Source organism: Pezoporus flaviventris, unplaced genomic scaffold (assembly GCF_033815535.1).
Source record: "Pezoporus flaviventris isolate CSIRO_AGI_PZ_B2104156 unplaced genomic scaffold, CSIRO_AGI_Pfla_v1 ptg000037l, whole genome shotgun sequence".
NCBI lineage: Eukaryota > Metazoa > Chordata > Aves > Psittaciformes > Psittacidae > Pezoporus > Pezoporus flaviventris.
Window position 1 is genome coordinate 4,932,443 of NW_026892585.1, and position 16,979 is coordinate 4,949,421.

Below are 16,979 nucleotides of genomic sequence, written 5' to 3' on the forward strand. Positions count from 1 at the left end.
ACTCATATGATTAGGAAAAATCAGATAACTCCATTATTATAATTTAAGGTTACTCAGATTGGTTTAGCTTTTTTTTCCCAGTGCAGGACGAAAAACATCAAAGAGAATGACCATCCCTTGGTCAGCTATAGGAGAGAAACTCATTTTTAAGCTCTGAAACCTTCAACAACAAGGCAATGAAAGCTTTTGTCTGGCTCTTCGAAGCTAAGCTGAAAAAGACTCTCAGAAAATGTGCTTAATGAATTAACTAATGCATGTAACAGCACTTTTGTGCCCATGAAGGTCCTGGACAATCCTTTCAGCTAAGCACAAAAGGACTATGAAGTCATTAAAAGAAGTACCTTCTGACATGGCCATGTACAGCATTGACATAAAGTGAAAGGGGCTGTTCTAAATGAGAACTAGCAATATAACCAAAGTTTAACATTAATACTTTATAATTCTCCTTTTAGCATTCAAAAAAGAAAAAAGGCTTCATTTTACTAGTGGGCTTTACGGAGTGATGATTTACCTATTGTGAAATGTCTAGAAAAATAGAGATAAAGAGGATGTGAGGGCAACCTTATGAGGATCTTCTACTACTTGATGTTAGAAAGGAAGTAGCTAGATTCTAAATGTTGCTTTTTTCCCAAGGAAAAATCAAATTTCCAAGAAAAATGTTTTATTTTAAGGACACAATTCTTTTCCCCAAACCTTCCACCTCCTGGTATTTTATCAGTATGTACAGAGACAAAGCACGAGAGGGAGAAAGGAGCTGCTAAAAAGGCGTTGTTAACAAAAATGAACAGCAAGAAAGAACATATTTCCCCTGATTTTCTGAGTGGTTTGTTTTCTCTGTCTCCTGGGGAAGGGGTTCCTCCTGATTTTCTAGTTGTCATGTATACAGATAGGGGAGCTCTGGCAGGCAGTGACAATGAAAATGATGCTGTGCTGCCTTTCAAGCACAGTTTAATGTCCAGCAAATCAAAACGTTTTCCAAATATCCAGAAATTCTTTTACTACCAATGGACGAATGAAGAGAAAGAACAAGACAGTGATGTAGTCAATAACAGGGAGCATTTAGTGAGCCACGGGAGCCATTTCCTTTATGCACAATGAGGCCCTGTTATTGTAAAGGTTGCCCTATTATTTGCCCAGTTTCCAGCAGGAACAGAGCAAGAGCTGTAAATTAAAGGAAAACTTACCATGAAGCTACCTTTTGCCATTAGTTCCGGAGGTAGTTCTTGAGTTCTTATTCTATGTTTTGATCATTCAGAGCATCCTTTCAATGAAAACCTCAGTTTTTCTGCTGGATCTGGGCGACATTGCCTGATGCTTCCCCTCTCAGTCTGATGACAGCATTAGGAAGTAAAGAGTCCATGTGTTAATGCAAAAAGATGGTCATTTTCTTCTCCTCAAGATTCACTTCAAGAAATGCCATTTTTAAGACATAGATTGAGGATTAATTTTACAACTGGGAGTTATTGAAAGAGTAGAAAAAAAATAGGAATGGTTCAGATCCAAACTGGTGTAAGCAGCTGTGAGTCTGGTCGTAGCAAAGATGTGAAATGCATTTAATTTAGATGTAAGCAGTAATATATGTTGACCAAGTACAGAAACGAGTGAATGCTTGCAACCAACCAAACCCAGGGAAAAGGTATTGAGACCTTAAACACCTGGATGAAATGAAGTGGTGAAAGCCAACATATTTACTACATTGCAGGGGCACACTTCACTCTGTGGCGCAGGTAAAATAGCAGGAGAACATAAACAAACCTCTTCACTGAGGTCGCCTTCTCATTTCCTCCAGCCAGTTGCCTGACAGTCACATGCACTGCAAGCTAAGCTAGTAGAAACTGCAACCTAATTCAGTATTTACAGCTGATTTATCCCTCGGCTGGAATTGGCTCCAGCTTCCTATGTCACCATAATTTGGCCCAGCTCCCCAGAAGAAGTCTCCCTGGAGCCATGCGGCCAAATAAGCTCCCCAAAGGCAACAATTCTAGGGAACAATTCCTTAAACAAGAAGAATAAAGCTTCAATCAAATAAAAAAAGAGGGGGGGATGAGGAGAAGTGGAGAAGTCATTGTTTTATATTCCCCTTTGTGGCTGAACCTTGCTCTTGCTAGATTAAATCAGAGTTACCATTCCTTTAACTGACCGCGGGACAAGGTTGGATCTCAGCGGGAAACCGAGCAATAAAACCCAGGGAGTGATGAGCAGGTCACAGGTACCCTCTCGTCATCCCACATGCCAAGGATGAGTGAAGGACTGGTAACTGCAAATGCTAGAACTAAAAGGGCAAGTTCCTCTTTGCAAACATCCCATAATACCATTTCAGCAAGTTGTAAGTTAGGGAATATGCCTTATGATCCTGGAAGCAGGGTAACCACTTAAGAGACCAGTGCATAAACTGCAGTAGAAGTCACCCCAACACTGTCTTCTTAATTAAGACAAGTCTTCCTGGTTACAAAGGATACTGGAACAAGAATAATGCAGCAAGTTGCTTAACACCACTTGTTATTACTCTGTTCTATTTTGACTTGCCAGACTGAAACATAGAACAAGACATGGTTTTCCTAAACGCCTTGGGTGGTGATTGCTTGTATGAGTGTATTTTGGAGTGTTACTCTGCTACCCAGTCAGTTTGCATAAGTACTGTTTTAGAGGCACTAAACAACATGTGTGTGTGCAGAGATGCTTAAACACATGCTCAGAAATATTGCAGGCTTTTAACCTTCCAAGATTTACTAAAATACCTTGAAAATCTGACAACAAAGCTTGTAAAAAAAAAGCAGCAGAGTAGAAAAAAAAATCCCTACAAGATTTTATGAGTGAACTTTTCCTATTTGAGAGTCAAATGAACTTAGCCCACTTGAAATTCAAAGCAATGTATCCATAACTTGCAATTAGCAATGGAAATATAGAAAGAATGTATGCAATTATCATAATGTAGTTAGCTATTTTGGAATTGTAATGAAATCTGGGGGTTGTCAGCTATAATGTATTGGAACATACTAAGCTAAGGGATTTAACATGTTATCATCTTTGCAGTATACAGAAATAAAAAGGAATATAATACAGATCAGAGAGGTCACATAATATGCCCCTCTAAATTACCTGCCTTTGATTTTCACATTCTTCTTCTGTAAAAAGAATTTAAAACCCACAAGTAGTCAGCTTGAGTTATTTTGCCCCTTTAACTTGACCTCTTCCCACACACAAACACAGAATCATAGAATCAACCAGGTTGGAAAAGAGCTTCAAGCTCATCCAGTCCAACCGTTCCCAGCACTCCAAGGCCACCACTGCCCCATGGCACTGAGGCCTCGTCTCCACGCTGTGTGAACATTTGCAGGGACGGTGACTGCAGCCCTGCCCTGGGCAGCCTGTTCCAATGCCTGAGCACCCTCTGGGGAAGGAATTGTTCCTCAGCTCCATCTAAACCTGCCCTGGTGCAGCTTGAGGCTGTCTCTTCTTTTCATGTCACTTCTTACTTATCACAGAATCATAGAATGGTTTGGGTTGGAAAGGACCTTAAGATCATCCAGTTCCAGCCCCCTGCCATGGGCAGAGGCACCTCATACTAGACCAGGTTTCTCCAAGCCCCTGTGTCCAACCTGGCCTTGAGCACTGCCAGGGATGGGGCAGCCACAGCTTCTCTGAGCACAGTTCTTCTCTGGGAAGAACTTCTTCCTTATATCTAACTTGAACTTCCCTTGTTTCACTTTGAACCCATCACTCCTTGTCCTATCACTAGTCCCTGATGAAGCTGATGGACATGCATGATTGCACTGAAATGTTTAAAGAAAAGAGTGTGAGTACTGAATAGCGTAAGTAACAGCTTTGACGTCGGTTTCAGGAATAACAAGTTATTCACAAAGCAAAGAGAAACCATGTAATTTCTTCTGCCCATCCGTAATGCTTTTCTGCCATGAACCCACCACGTCAACGTCAGAGGCTTTGGCAAAAGCACTTAAACATGCATTCAGCTTCATACAATGGATTGACCCAGCTTCTGCATCACAAATATAAACGCATCTAATTCCTGTCATTATACTTAAACAGCTTAATGACCTCTAAAGGCAGAAGCATCAGTTTCTTTCTTTTCATGCATGTTTTTCTGTTTCTATTTAGATATCTTTGTTTGGGTATCTGGTACATCTCCCACCCACATTTACTTTCCTGGTCCTCTATTCGCAAGCAATTGAAATACATCCATCCTCCCCTTAGGATGTATTTCTAGCAGCTGGGTTCTCTCCTACACAGGTCATCCCTCCTTATACTGTGGAATATCAAGCCAACCCCATAGACATAAACGAGGCTATATTGAACGAAAAAAGACATTTGCTACTAAAAAGCCTCACCTCCACCACAAACTAACGTGGATGCCTTGTATTTATTCACATATACCGTCACAGATGTCCTTAAACCAACACTAGAAGGCAGAGCTAGTGGCAAAAGTAGTTTTCATACTTCCAAGTATATTAACGCGTTCTTGCAAGATTCTAACCTGATTGAAAATGTTTTACCAATATAATGCTTCCACAATGGTTCTTAAGCATTTGAGAGTATGACACTATTCCAGAACACTGTAGAAACAAGCAAATGTGCTCCTAAAAAGATTTTCCTGACCCTTTTTGAAAAGCTTGACTATCTGGTCATCTATCTAGAGAAAAGTACATGTTATACAGTACTTCATACTCTTTAGACAATAGGTATTTGATGGCAGTATCAATAAGCGCTGTTTAAAGAGTTTCCATCTGCTTCTCTCATCATTACAGATAAAGCAAATGGCATCAAGGTGTATGGAAGGTGCTAATGCTCTGAATTCTTCTCCTCATTTTTGCACTGAAGAGATGATTCAGGAAATGCTCTTCTAACACAGGTCATTTCGTATGTGTAAAGTTAAAGCTATTTCTGTCTAAGTCAGCATATCTCATGATAGGAATTTCTATTTCAACATCGAATTTGGAACTCTTACCATGGTCCACAAATTCAGCCACGCATAGTTGACTTGACCCATTTCCACTTGGTTCATCATGCCCTGTGAACGCATAGTCGCATGTAATGGCTGGTTGAGAATGAATTGGACGTTTTGAAGTCTGCCCATCAGATTCCTTAGTCGAATGAAGCAGCATGGAGAAACAGGTAAGAGTTAGAGCTTTCAGCAGGATCACAATATAGTGGTTACCCTGATCTACGCAATTGTTGGGACCTGTATTATGATCAATACTGACTCAGCCATATAGCAGGGACACATTGAACATGCTATTTTCTCCAAACACAATGATAAATAGAAGCTAGAGTGATTATGAAAGAAGAGGTAGGAGAAAAAAAAAACTACATAAAATCTCATTATTTCTGTGATGCTTTCACTGAATATTTCCAAACTGACACTGTTCTCTGTGATAAAATGTAGTGGTACAATTGAAAAGGCCTGTCTTCTGTTAGAGATAGCTTAAAGCTTACACTGGGAGTCATTCCAAGACTTCATTCTTAATAAAAAGCCAATTGAAATGTTAATATTCTCAACTAATCAAATGAAAAGAACCCACAGCCCTGCCAAATTACAGTGTTTAAAGGATTACAACTCTAAACTTGTGTTGAAAATGAATGTATTTTGACCTCTGATATCATACAGACTCTAAGTAAGTCCATACCAGACAGCAGATTCAGATTCAAGGGTGACTTAATAACAGAAAATTGAGCAATGAATACAGAGTATGTCAAACCAAATCTGAATAAGTGAATGTACTTTCCCTCATCACAGATCCACAAGGTACTGTACCTTGTGGTCCAGACTTTTATGCACTTCCAAATGATTAGTCTCAGAACAGGACTCTGCCTCTAGTGCTAAAGAATCACGTGGGAAACAGAGAAGTGTTGTACACCGAATGTGCATAAACAAGGCTTCCAAAGCAATAGCCCGTTACTTACACGTAGGACATCAACATTCAGCTGCTGAAAATTACGGGACCTGAATTCTTGCATTTTCTTGATATTTTCTTGATATTTTTCCTCTGCCAGCTGTCTGTAAATCCAGAATACTTCTGGTTAGGATGTGGTATCAGGGAGAGGACAAAGGCATCTTCTAAACGTAGTTGTGGAAAACCAAATTCCATGATTAGACCCCCATGGTGCCAAATGTTCATGGCATCTTATCATCTCGAGGTTACTTTGGATGAACTCACAAAGAGATTTCAGGCCTTAATTCCAAAACACTAGTATATTTTCCTTTCACAACTTGTATAATATTATTGAGAAACCATAAATTATTAGTCCCGTTCTTTTTTGGTCCTTCCAAAGCTTTTAAATTCTTTGGACCTTATTCCACCATTTAGGGACCTTTCAGGTGAACAAAAGGCATGCAACATTTATGTTCTATGAACACTTCACCTGGGGAAGAGTTATTAACTGTTGGGACTACTTAAGCCAGGTGCTATGTTAAGCAGTTCTTCCAGTTTCCACCACTATACTCTCTTCCCATCCATCTCCAGATTTGCACTGCTGAAAGCAGTTCTCCAGTCAGAGAAGGTACTGCTTTTGCAGAGTTTCAAATGCTGTCAGTCAGAGTCGGCAGGCAACAACCCAGAGCTAAACATAGATCCAATTTAAAGGTTCACGACTGAGAACAAGGTTTGAAGATTAATATGTTGCTTTTATATTACAAAAATAAATATATTCTTTTTTTCTGGGGAAAAAATCTAACTAGAACACATTAAAATGCAAGAAAGCAAAGAAAATGAAAATAAAGCTAGAACTCCATTTGCAAAAAGTGAGACAGACTTCCTATTTATAAAATTCATATAAGTACCAAAATTTGCCTACCACATTATTGAAAATACCATGCAGAAGAGGTGTTGAATTTAATACTTTTCAGACAGTGGTTTCAATTCAGGAAGACTTCTTTTAAATGAGAATAAATTTACATACCATCTCCAGTATCAAATGCAACAGTAAGTGTCAGACAGACAGACAAACATAAATGCTCAGCAGACCACTGGTATTTTCCAAAGGGAAATTCATGCCTTTAGTTCTTCTGTTTGTAACTTTTGGGTATAGACATCACAAGATGGCACAAGTAATGCTCGGATGTGATTTTACAGAGCATTTCTGCTCAACTGAGGTTACTTTTGATTGCAGGCCTATGTAGCTGCAGAGTTCCTGAGGCTGTAAGTATAGACTTCATGTCACCTGACAATATTCTTCTTTACTAGGACATCATTGCTTTACTGAACTGATGACTTGCTTTGGCACGACAGGGTTAAGATGCTGATTCTTGCAATCAAAATTAAGTATTCCCTCTATTACCCATTTACATTGCACTTTGCAAAAATGCTTTTGAAGAAACCATAAAAGATTAATTAATGTGGTGCTTTTCACATTTTCTTTCATACCAAATAAAACATTGGATATTTCTAACTGTGAAAAGCTCAAGTGTGTCATCAAAACAGCGTATTCTTCTCTTCATTTAGAAAAAGAATCCATGCATAGACATGGCATTTACTCAATCAAAAACCATAAATCATAAAGCCTTTATAACATGTCCAATACCCTCTTCTGCCCATCTGACAAGACTATCCTCTGAGCTATTAACTTCTATTGGCAAATCTCTTTGGCCAAATCAACTGACAAAAGCTGGATTGTAACGGAATGTCCAGCTCCTCTAATTGTGCAATCCTTAAAATGCCAAGTCATTAAGAAAAAGTTGCCTATTGTAACACATCTGAAGATCTCTCATACATTTATTTAACCAGAAACACAGTACTCAATTATCAGTTCTGGGCTAATGTTCTGACTTTTTTATTACATAAAGTTCTTCAACTCATCCAAAAATCCCCATTCACTTTGAATAGCTGAAGACCTTTTCTACTTCTATTTTTGCCTTGACAGTTCTAACTGTCTGCTTAGGCTGGTGGATGGGTAAAGTGCATGGCTAGGGCACAATGCAAGCTATACGCTCAACTTACTTCAACTTCTTTGCCTTCTCATCAGCAGCATTTAACTTCCTCAGCCTCATGCGTTCCCGCGGTGTCATCTTCTGTACTTCAGACAGATCCTGCAGAGTTTGCAGATGAACTTTCCTCTGCCTGGAATTGAATACATGCAAGCCCATCTTAATATAAAACTGTAAATATCATTACTTTGATTTGATATTGAAACACAGTTGACATTTCAACTGGAATAATTAGAAATCCACAGGTTCTGGAACAGATTAAATAGGCTTTCATTTGGAAAGCAAATGTCTGTTAGATGAATTTAAACTGAGACCCATGAAGAGCATGAATCAGTTCAGGCATCTCAGGTGAAAATGGCAAAAAAAATAACCTCAGCTCCTAAAAACAATAAATGAAGAAGCACAGTGAAATATTTACCCTGTCAGGCTTCATTACTGAGCATATTCCAAGTAGAAAGGCAGTCTTTAAATGAGAACCACAGAAAAAGCCAACATAACCCATACAGCTTACATTGACTGTTACAAGCTGTCTAGCAAAGAAGAGAACATTAATGTGTCTTTCATGACAGATATAATTATCATGTTGGCCTCTTGAATTTCTGCTCCTAATCAATAATAATTCACCAGTAAAATGGTCTCCATAGACCATCTCTGAAAGCTGAGCATGAATTATTGGCATATGTATCTCAACTGCATTTATCAACAGAGAAGAGTCCTGTATCGGAAAATGGATATTAATCTCAGATTTTCACCTCTCATCCTGCAGTAATTACATATCTTAAACCATAGTTTGAAACACCTCATCAGTCATGTTTCCCTTACACCAATATGTATTTATTATGTCATGTATTTATGATACCAAGTATTCATTTCAAGTTACTATTTTTGCTCTTCTGAGCTAAATTCACTTCTGATCATCTAGGAGCCCAGTTTTGTTACCACACAAATTGTAACACTCCTTCTGGACTATCCTTCTGAAATCAGGATTTTAATAAATGAGAAGTTCTCATTACGTTTTTCAAATGTTGACTATAGAGGGAAATAGTGCAAAGATATGAATATTAGTGTGAAATATGAAAGGCTAAGGACAAAGACGAGTTCAATTATTCATAAGTATGGAACCAAGTCTTCAAGTATGAATAATGTAGACGTATTTCTTGTGCCCTATAAAAAAAACCTAATTTAAATTACAAAAATCTCTTGGGGAAAAAAACCTATTTTGCATCCAAGTCGAAACTGAACTTGTACAGTTTTATCCTTCGTTATTCAAAATGTATGACTTGCATGGGACTGGAATAAAGGAAGCCATTAGAGGACTTTACCAGAAGAAAGTAGGTTCAACTATACATGGCAAAAAAAACTTCCTGGAAAGAAAAGAAGAATCATAAATATAAAGTAGTAATGATTAAGGAGTACACCAGAACAAGCAGCTCCCTGTACACTCACTCGGACTGCGGTACTGTTTCATTACAGCAGATGTGGGAAATTCACTGTGTTCAAGTTATTTCTCCTCCAATTTTCTGCTCTCTAGCATTTCTGAGGCACTTTTATTTCATCTGGCTTCCTCTTTAGATCTGGGATTGCAGCAATTATTTGGCATTTTGCTTCCCAGTAGCCATACAAACAGGTAACATTCTCACAAATACAATGAAAGTCATAATAAGACAATGACTTAATGCATATCCCAAACATTTTGCCAAAAATAATCAGACTGAAACACATCTGAAGATAATTTACAGTGAACCTCCTCCTAGAGTATTATTTTTTAGTCAAATTGATGCTCTGAATTTGAAAACCTCAAGGTAAATTTCCATGCTCAAACAAAACCAGTTCTCACCAATTGCTCCACAATTATTAGGAACTCTGAACCTCTGCATGGAAGCCGCTGGCTTTCTATTTCCTTTTAGCACATGTATAAGATCATGATGCTTGCAGTCAGAACTTGCTCTTCGTCTTAGAGACCACAGACTTACTTTTAAATAAGAATAGGTATAGATTCTAGGATATACATGAATGTCCTCCTCCTATGATAGCTCTGTCAATACATGATGTGCATTTGGACTCAATACACTCAAACTAATGACAACGGACCAGATATGGAACACAGCATATGTCACAAATAATAGAAAGTGGCTTTATCAGACTGTTGTAGAAGTCTGTGTATGTATTTTGCAGGTAAAAATACTGCTTCCTCAAAGAGAGAACGTGAAATCCTGTACCCACAAAATAAAGACATGGATTAAAATTTATGTTTCAATAGGCATTAAATACCCAATATAATTCAGATAGAGTTTGCATAATATTTGGGCAACATTTCAGTGCCCCCAAACTATTTAAGGTATATCTCTAAAGAATATCTCTTCAGCTAACTATACTCAATTTGAAGAGACAGGAATCTGTGCAAAATTAATTGAATCAACTTGAATACAGCAGCCATAGACAAATGATACATCTAATACTTCCTGGCTATTGCATATCTACCTGTCTGACTCTATTCCCAGTATACTAGCAAATGGTTACTTTTAGCAGATGATCAGAATAGTAAGGCCAAAAACTTGATAGCAGTCTCTGCTAGCTCCACTTACTGTTATTTATTAGATAATTGCTACTTAGCCAATACAGGTATCGTTTATTGTTGCATTTTAATTCTATGCTTGCAAAGTTGAAGACCCTATTTATATTAAAGGTAGTTATTTATACCAAAATGTGGAACTTTGGCCTCTTAAAGAGACAGGAACTCATCTGTCAATGAAAGAGAGCAAGAACAGAAGTGACAGGGTGGAAACCCAAACCACAATTTCTAGAGATAAGAGCTTTACAGATATACTCCCCGTAGTTACACTACATAAAAAACACGGACAGAAGATTTTGCTGTGTAGAATTACACTGTCTTTGCTCTGCTGTTTTCCTAACACCAATAGTAAATAACACCTTGGAAGAGCTGAAGCTGGTCACTTCTCCCAAAGGGATGCTTGCGAGCAGCAGAATTGGCAACACCTACAAAGTGACCACAGCCACAAAACTGTGGGTCCTCTCCAAGAGCACAGGTCACTAAAAGCCACTGTCAGAGTCTTGGCAGCTATTTAGGAGAGAAAAAACATGGATAAACAGTGCATCCACACAGGACCACAGACTCCTGAACTTCAGTGTGCTAGCTTCTAATAGAGCAAAGCCATGTACAGAAAACTCAGGGGCAGGAAGCAAAGGGGAGGGTGAGCTGCCATCAAAACTGCAGAGATCATTTACAAAGGCAAAATGAAGCTGCCCATACTGACGTTTGCTTTAATCAGTGCAGCACTGAAATTTAATGCAATTCATTCTTCTCATATATATTCGGTGCCTAAAAGAGAGATCATGTGCGAAGGCATTGCTGGTGTAAGAGCCAAGAAACATCGCTAGTCTTAGCTTCTCGCAGTAGTTGCAAGATAATATAATAGTACCCTACAGACATATGAGCTGAATATTAGTTTAAGTGCAAATGCTTTTAGTTTAATGTCATTTAGGAATCATAGCTTTCACACTTAATAATTAGTAGCTATACAAACAGCAGCACTATAAATTATCATGACATAACTAAAATGATGATTTAAACTTTCAAAATGTGAAGACAAAGGTCATAATTTACATGCCAATGAGTACTAAATTATCGTGTGCATATACTACATGCATGTACAATTTACACAGTTGTATAATAAAAAGATTTGATTTGCAAATCCTATTGTTCCCCCCTGAATCTTAATCATGCATCTCACTAATGTGATGGCTCCTCTGTGTTTCTGGGGAATGGGTTCCTCTAAATATTAAGCACTATGAGAACAATACAAGCGGTTACAACATTATAATATTTGCCAAGACTGTAATTTTATACATAGTGTGTACATACAGACCATATACAGAGCTGCATCCCCAGCAGTGTGAGCAGCAGCTCAAGGGAGGTGATCCTGCCCCTCTGCTCTGCTCTTGTGAGACCCCACTTGCAGCACTGTGTGCAGCTCTGGTGTCCTCAATATCAGAAGGACATGGAGCTGTTGGAGCAAGTCCAGAGGAGGGCACGAGGATGATCAGGGACTGGAGCACCTCCTGAATGGAGACAGGCTGAGAACATTGGGGCTGTTCAGCCTGGAGAAGAGAAGCTGCATGGAGACCTCAGAGCAGCTTCCAGTGTCTGAAGGGGGCTACAAGGATGCTGGAGAGGGACTCTTCATCAGGGACTGTAGTGACAGGACAAGGGGTGATGGGTTCAAACTGAAACAGGGGAAGTTCAGGTTAGATACAAGGCAGAAGTTCTTTAGTGTGAGGGTGCTGAGGCGCTGGCACAGGGTGCCCAGAGAAGCTGTGGCTGCTCCATCCCTGGCAGTGTTCAAGGCCAGGTTGGACAGGGCTTGGAGCAACCTGGTCTAGTGTGAGGTGTCCCTGCCTGTGGCAGGAGGCTGGAACTGAATGACCTTTAGGTCCTTTTGAACCCAAACCATTCTGTGATTCTGTATTCTGCTGCCCATAAAACAGTTAAAAATACTTACACAGCATCAAAAATGGGAGCAGCCTCTTTCTGCCAGTCAAGTGCCTTGTTTTTCACAGTCATGTTTGTGAACTTGCACTGCATACTCTGCAAGGAAATAAGATAGCACTGGTGTCAACACCTGAGGCTGAAGTGATCCAGATTCTTTGGGAATGACCCAGTGCAGTTGTAATGCAAAAACTGACTGAGCAGTTTCCTTCCCCTCCTTCTCAGAACACCAAACAATATATACACTGAAGCAGGGGCTACAAGAGCAAGATGCTCTGGTTTTCGTTAAAACTAGGACTAATCAGAACAGTTTAGAGACTATATATACCCAGGCCCGAATGATCTGCACTTGTTACACATAAATGCCCATTCTCCTTATTGCTCACAACATTTATAAAGGGATTCATTCAGGATGCAAAATGACAAGGGCTTCATTTCTCACTGCCTCACTACCTCAGGCATATTTGCAATTTAGCTCTGGATTTCCCCCCTGGGTTAATATTCCCATGAACTCCTATCTCACCTTTTTTTCCTCAACACATTTACTTTGCCTCTATTCTGCTTTTGCACAATACACACTCAAACAGTAAGTATGTGGCTGAAGCTCTTTCTTATATACCTTTAGCTGTTCATCAATAAAGGGGATTTGAAGGATCCCAGCTGCTGTTGGTCTCGAAGAAGGGTCCTTATTTAACATGCTGAAATGTTAAAAACCAAAAGTCATCCTTATGTGGTTTTCCAAGTTTACATTGAAAAGTGCTATAAAAAGAGAAAAACGTACCTGCATAGCACAGCATTCAGCTTGCTTGGGTATCTCTCAGGAAGAGAAGGGGTATCACCCTCTACAATCTTTAACACCACAGACAAAAAGTTGTGTCCAGAGAAGGCATGGTTCAGACAGCACATCTCATACAAAATGCACCCCAGAGACCTTGAAGAAGTACAGGAGTAGTATAAGCAATATGTTTGGAAGCAGCATGCATGGTGACATAGAGACATAGAAAGAGAAATCACAGCTGTTTTCTCCCAGGAAGAGGATATTTCATTACCGTGCTATCCTTTCCACCTGAAAGATTTCTATTCAGATCACAAATTAGTAACTTTATAAACGGGAGATATCATCATTCTGTTTCTGTAAGTGTACATAAATTCTGCGTGTAAACACACATATCCATATATATCCATATATATGTGCGTGTGAAAATAAAGCAAAACCCTATCATATTAACTACCTCATGTGGCTACTCATTGAATTAAGAATTAGTGACTGCCTGAAAAGATCAGGAGTGTTTGGACACGGGTTTGTTGAAATTGGTTTTGCAAATCGATTTCTGGTAATAAACTGAGGCTAAAATTCAAGTTCGTATTCAATACTGCCAGTTTCAAATAGCAGAAGTGTCTGCTGGTGTGGTTGCACTCATTTAGCCAAACACTCACAATAGGTTATGAAATGAGTTTACTCTCAGATATAAAACTTTCAGATAAAAGCATCAGATTGCAACATCTAAAACCAAATTTCTGTGAGATTTTATTTGGAGAAGAAGGTCTGGAAACCAAGCTGAGAACCAGTGTTAGCTTTAAATCAGTAAAAAACAGGAGGAAAGATTACAAACAACTTTAAATGAGTCTTTGGCTTACCATCACCCCAGGCTTTTACTCGCCAGTCCTAATGGAGATCATAAAAGATCACGAAGATGAACATCTTAACACAAACACTCTCATAATAATTTATATCCTGATTGTTCATAAAAGTCTGCACTTCAACTGGGTTCTGTTTGCTAAATGGCTTTTAAAACATAGGAGAGTTGAGATTCCAGGCTTTGAAGGATGCTCAGTGTTACTTCCAGTTTGCTGTCAGGAGAACTGAGGCACTTGATCAAGGTCAAAGAAAATGCTGGTAAGAGCAGCTACAGGACCAGACTCATCAAAGTGACCATCTTAAATATCAGAGCCACTTTACTCTTCATGTAGGATTTGATTGTGGTATTTATAATTTACAGAAGCAGTATGAAAATAAAGCATACTGATAAGTAGAAGTACATATAGGTGAATGGCTTTGATGGAAAGGATATAAATACTATCTTCGAAAGCAAATAATGAATAGTTTCAATTATTCATTTGGGTTAAAGAAGAGGAATTGATTCTATCTGTTTGCTGATAAAGGAACAAGGGCAAATGATTTTAAAGTGGAAGTCCAAGCTCTACATACAATGCAAATAAAGAAGAAGAGAAAGAACAGCAGGTTTCACTCACTGGTACTTTTCAAACAGTATGTGAAAACAATTAGCAGAACATTTTTGCCAAGAACTGCTTTGTAAAGGTCAGCTATTGAAGGACATCAAAAATTGCCTGATTTTGTAAAGATTTAACTGTTAAGCAGCTTTTAAAATTCAAAAATCAGCAAACAGGACTGCACAGATGATGATCTTGTGTCCCTAACATAAGAAGGACATGGAGCCGTTGGAGCAAGCCCAGAGGAGGCCACGAGGATGATCAGGGACTGGAGCACCTCCCGTATGGAGACAGGCTGAGAACATTGGGGCTGTTCAGCCTGGAGAAGAGAAGCTCGTGGAGACCTCAGAGCAGCTTCCAGTGTCTGAAGGGGGCTACAAGGATGCTGGAGAGGGACTCTTCATCAGGGACTGTAGCGATAGGACAAGGGGTGATGGGTTTGAACTGAAACAGGTGAAGTTCAGGTTAGATCTAAGGAAGAAGTTCCTCCCTGTGAGGGTGTTGAGGTGCTGGCACAGGGTGCCCAGAGAAGCTGTGGCTGCCCCACCCCTGGCAGTGTTCAAGGCCAGGCTGGACAGAGCCTTGGACCATTTCATCTAGTGTGAGGCATCCCTGCCCATAGCAGGGGGTTGGAACTGGATGACCTTAAGGTCCTTTCCAAGCCAAATCATTCTGTGATTATACAATTCTATCTTGAGCATATATCTATGATACATGCTCAAACTCTAAGATAATTGCTACATGAGAAAATGCTTGCAAGTTAAAAGAAAAAACAACAACAAGAAAACCCCTGGCACACATGGAATCTGAAAGCATCAAACAAAAATGGAAACCAGCCCAAGGGAAGGAAAAAGGAAGGAAAATCCCAATCTGACAGACTGTACTGTAACTACTTTTTGTAGAATCAATCTGTTTTGGAGGCTGCTTGATTCTGGCAGCTAGAAATCATTCAATGAGCCATTAGGAGCACAGGATCTGTCACATCAGGGAAGCCTATTTATTCATCTAGTTTAGTACTCTGACTACACCTGAGGCTTTGGAGAAAGAAGAAAAGAACACCCATGGCATTCTGCTGCAGCCAGGGCTGTAAATAGGCTACCCAGGGAAAACCCCATCTGCTCCATGGAAGAAAAATAAAGGGGAAAAAGAGAAATGGGAGAAAAAGAATAAAGGTTTTGCTGATGCATACAATTCTCTGAAATTAAACAAGCACCTCCTAAGCTGAGAAATGCTGCCCTGCAGCCCAGAGCAAGGCTGCAATTGCCCAAGGCAGTTACCACCAAGCTCTTGCCTCAAGACTGCGTTTCTCGGCTGTGTTTCTACAGTTCTGCCCTAAGCATCTCGTAAGAAGCAAGAGAAAATTGCTTCCTGATTCTCATAAGCAATCTGCACATGACCCAAACCTGTAATTTAATTGCTTTTATAACCTTAGTTTGCGTAACTGCCAGTGTTATTAAACTCTAAACGGGACATTAAACTAGCCAACCAGCACATTTGGTTTGATGGCTCCCTGTATTGACGAATAGGTTTGACTCGGGCCCTAAACAACCCTTCAGCAAAATGGATCTATGACCATTTCATGCTGAAGCTGTTTATGCCTAAGTACACCATAAAACAGTGTCCGTATGGGCTCTCCACAATAGTGCCTGACAGAGCTCCAGCTTCTCCTCAGCAGAAAACACCCCGAAGCTTTCGGTGCTAATCGATCTTTCCAAACTATGTTATAGCTCTTCAAAAGCTGCAAGATCCAAGGTAGTGTTTTAAATCGAACTCCAAAGGCCAAATAATGTAAATGCATCTACCTTTGTGACTTGCATCTCTCAGTCTGAACATATCAGAATGCCTTTGCTCTGACTGCAGAGTCCATGAGCAATATGCTTCTGAATTTAACTTCCTCATGACTTTCATAGAAAAGGAACCTTTTCTTGCATATCTACAGGAAAAGCCACCTCTTTGGAGAAGAAACAAAGCCCACTTTATATAAGAATGCTAGGACAGAATTAAAGAACACCGGAGCTTTAGCTACCATCTTAAAACACAAGATCTTTTAAGGCACACATAAAAACAAGCCAGATATTTTCCCCAATAAAAAGGCAAATCATTCTTCACCTTAGCTTGCAAGAACACCTGCATACATAAAGGTTTCCTGAAGTCTTTCAACAGCTCTTAGCTTCGCACCTGGATTATCTAATCATCACTTCAGAAGTCTTGATCCCAATAATTTGTGCCATCTAAGTGCAAAACTGGCACTTTTCTTTCTACCTTTGAGCCTTTTTGCTTCTGTCCTAACACTGCAGTTAT

At 39.4% G+C, this 16,979-nt stretch overlaps 1 protein-coding gene across 2 annotated transcripts in view; it reads right to left on the reverse strand.

The window, feature by feature from the left end:
* Positions 1–16,979, reverse strand: part of NEK11 (NIMA related kinase 11) — a 69,188-nt gene that overhangs the window by 22,965 nt on the left and 29,244 nt on the right. Inside the window, exons 7-12 of one of the 2 annotated variants that reach the window (XM_061464565.1) lie at positions 13,228–13,377; positions 13,066–13,144; positions 12,460–12,545; positions 7,953–8,072; positions 5,920–6,013; positions 4,964–5,099 (exon numbers count right to left, since the gene is read on the reverse strand). In XM_061464565.1, the coding sequence (XP_061320549.1) occupies positions 4,964–5,099; positions 5,920–6,013; positions 7,953–8,072; positions 12,460–12,545; positions 13,066–13,144; positions 13,228–13,377 (665 nt within the window). The remainder of the gene's footprint in view (positions 1–4,963; positions 5,100–5,919; positions 6,014–7,952; positions 8,073–12,459; positions 12,546–13,065; positions 13,145–13,227; positions 13,378–16,979) is intronic. The other variant, XM_061464566.1, reaches the window with a different exon arrangement.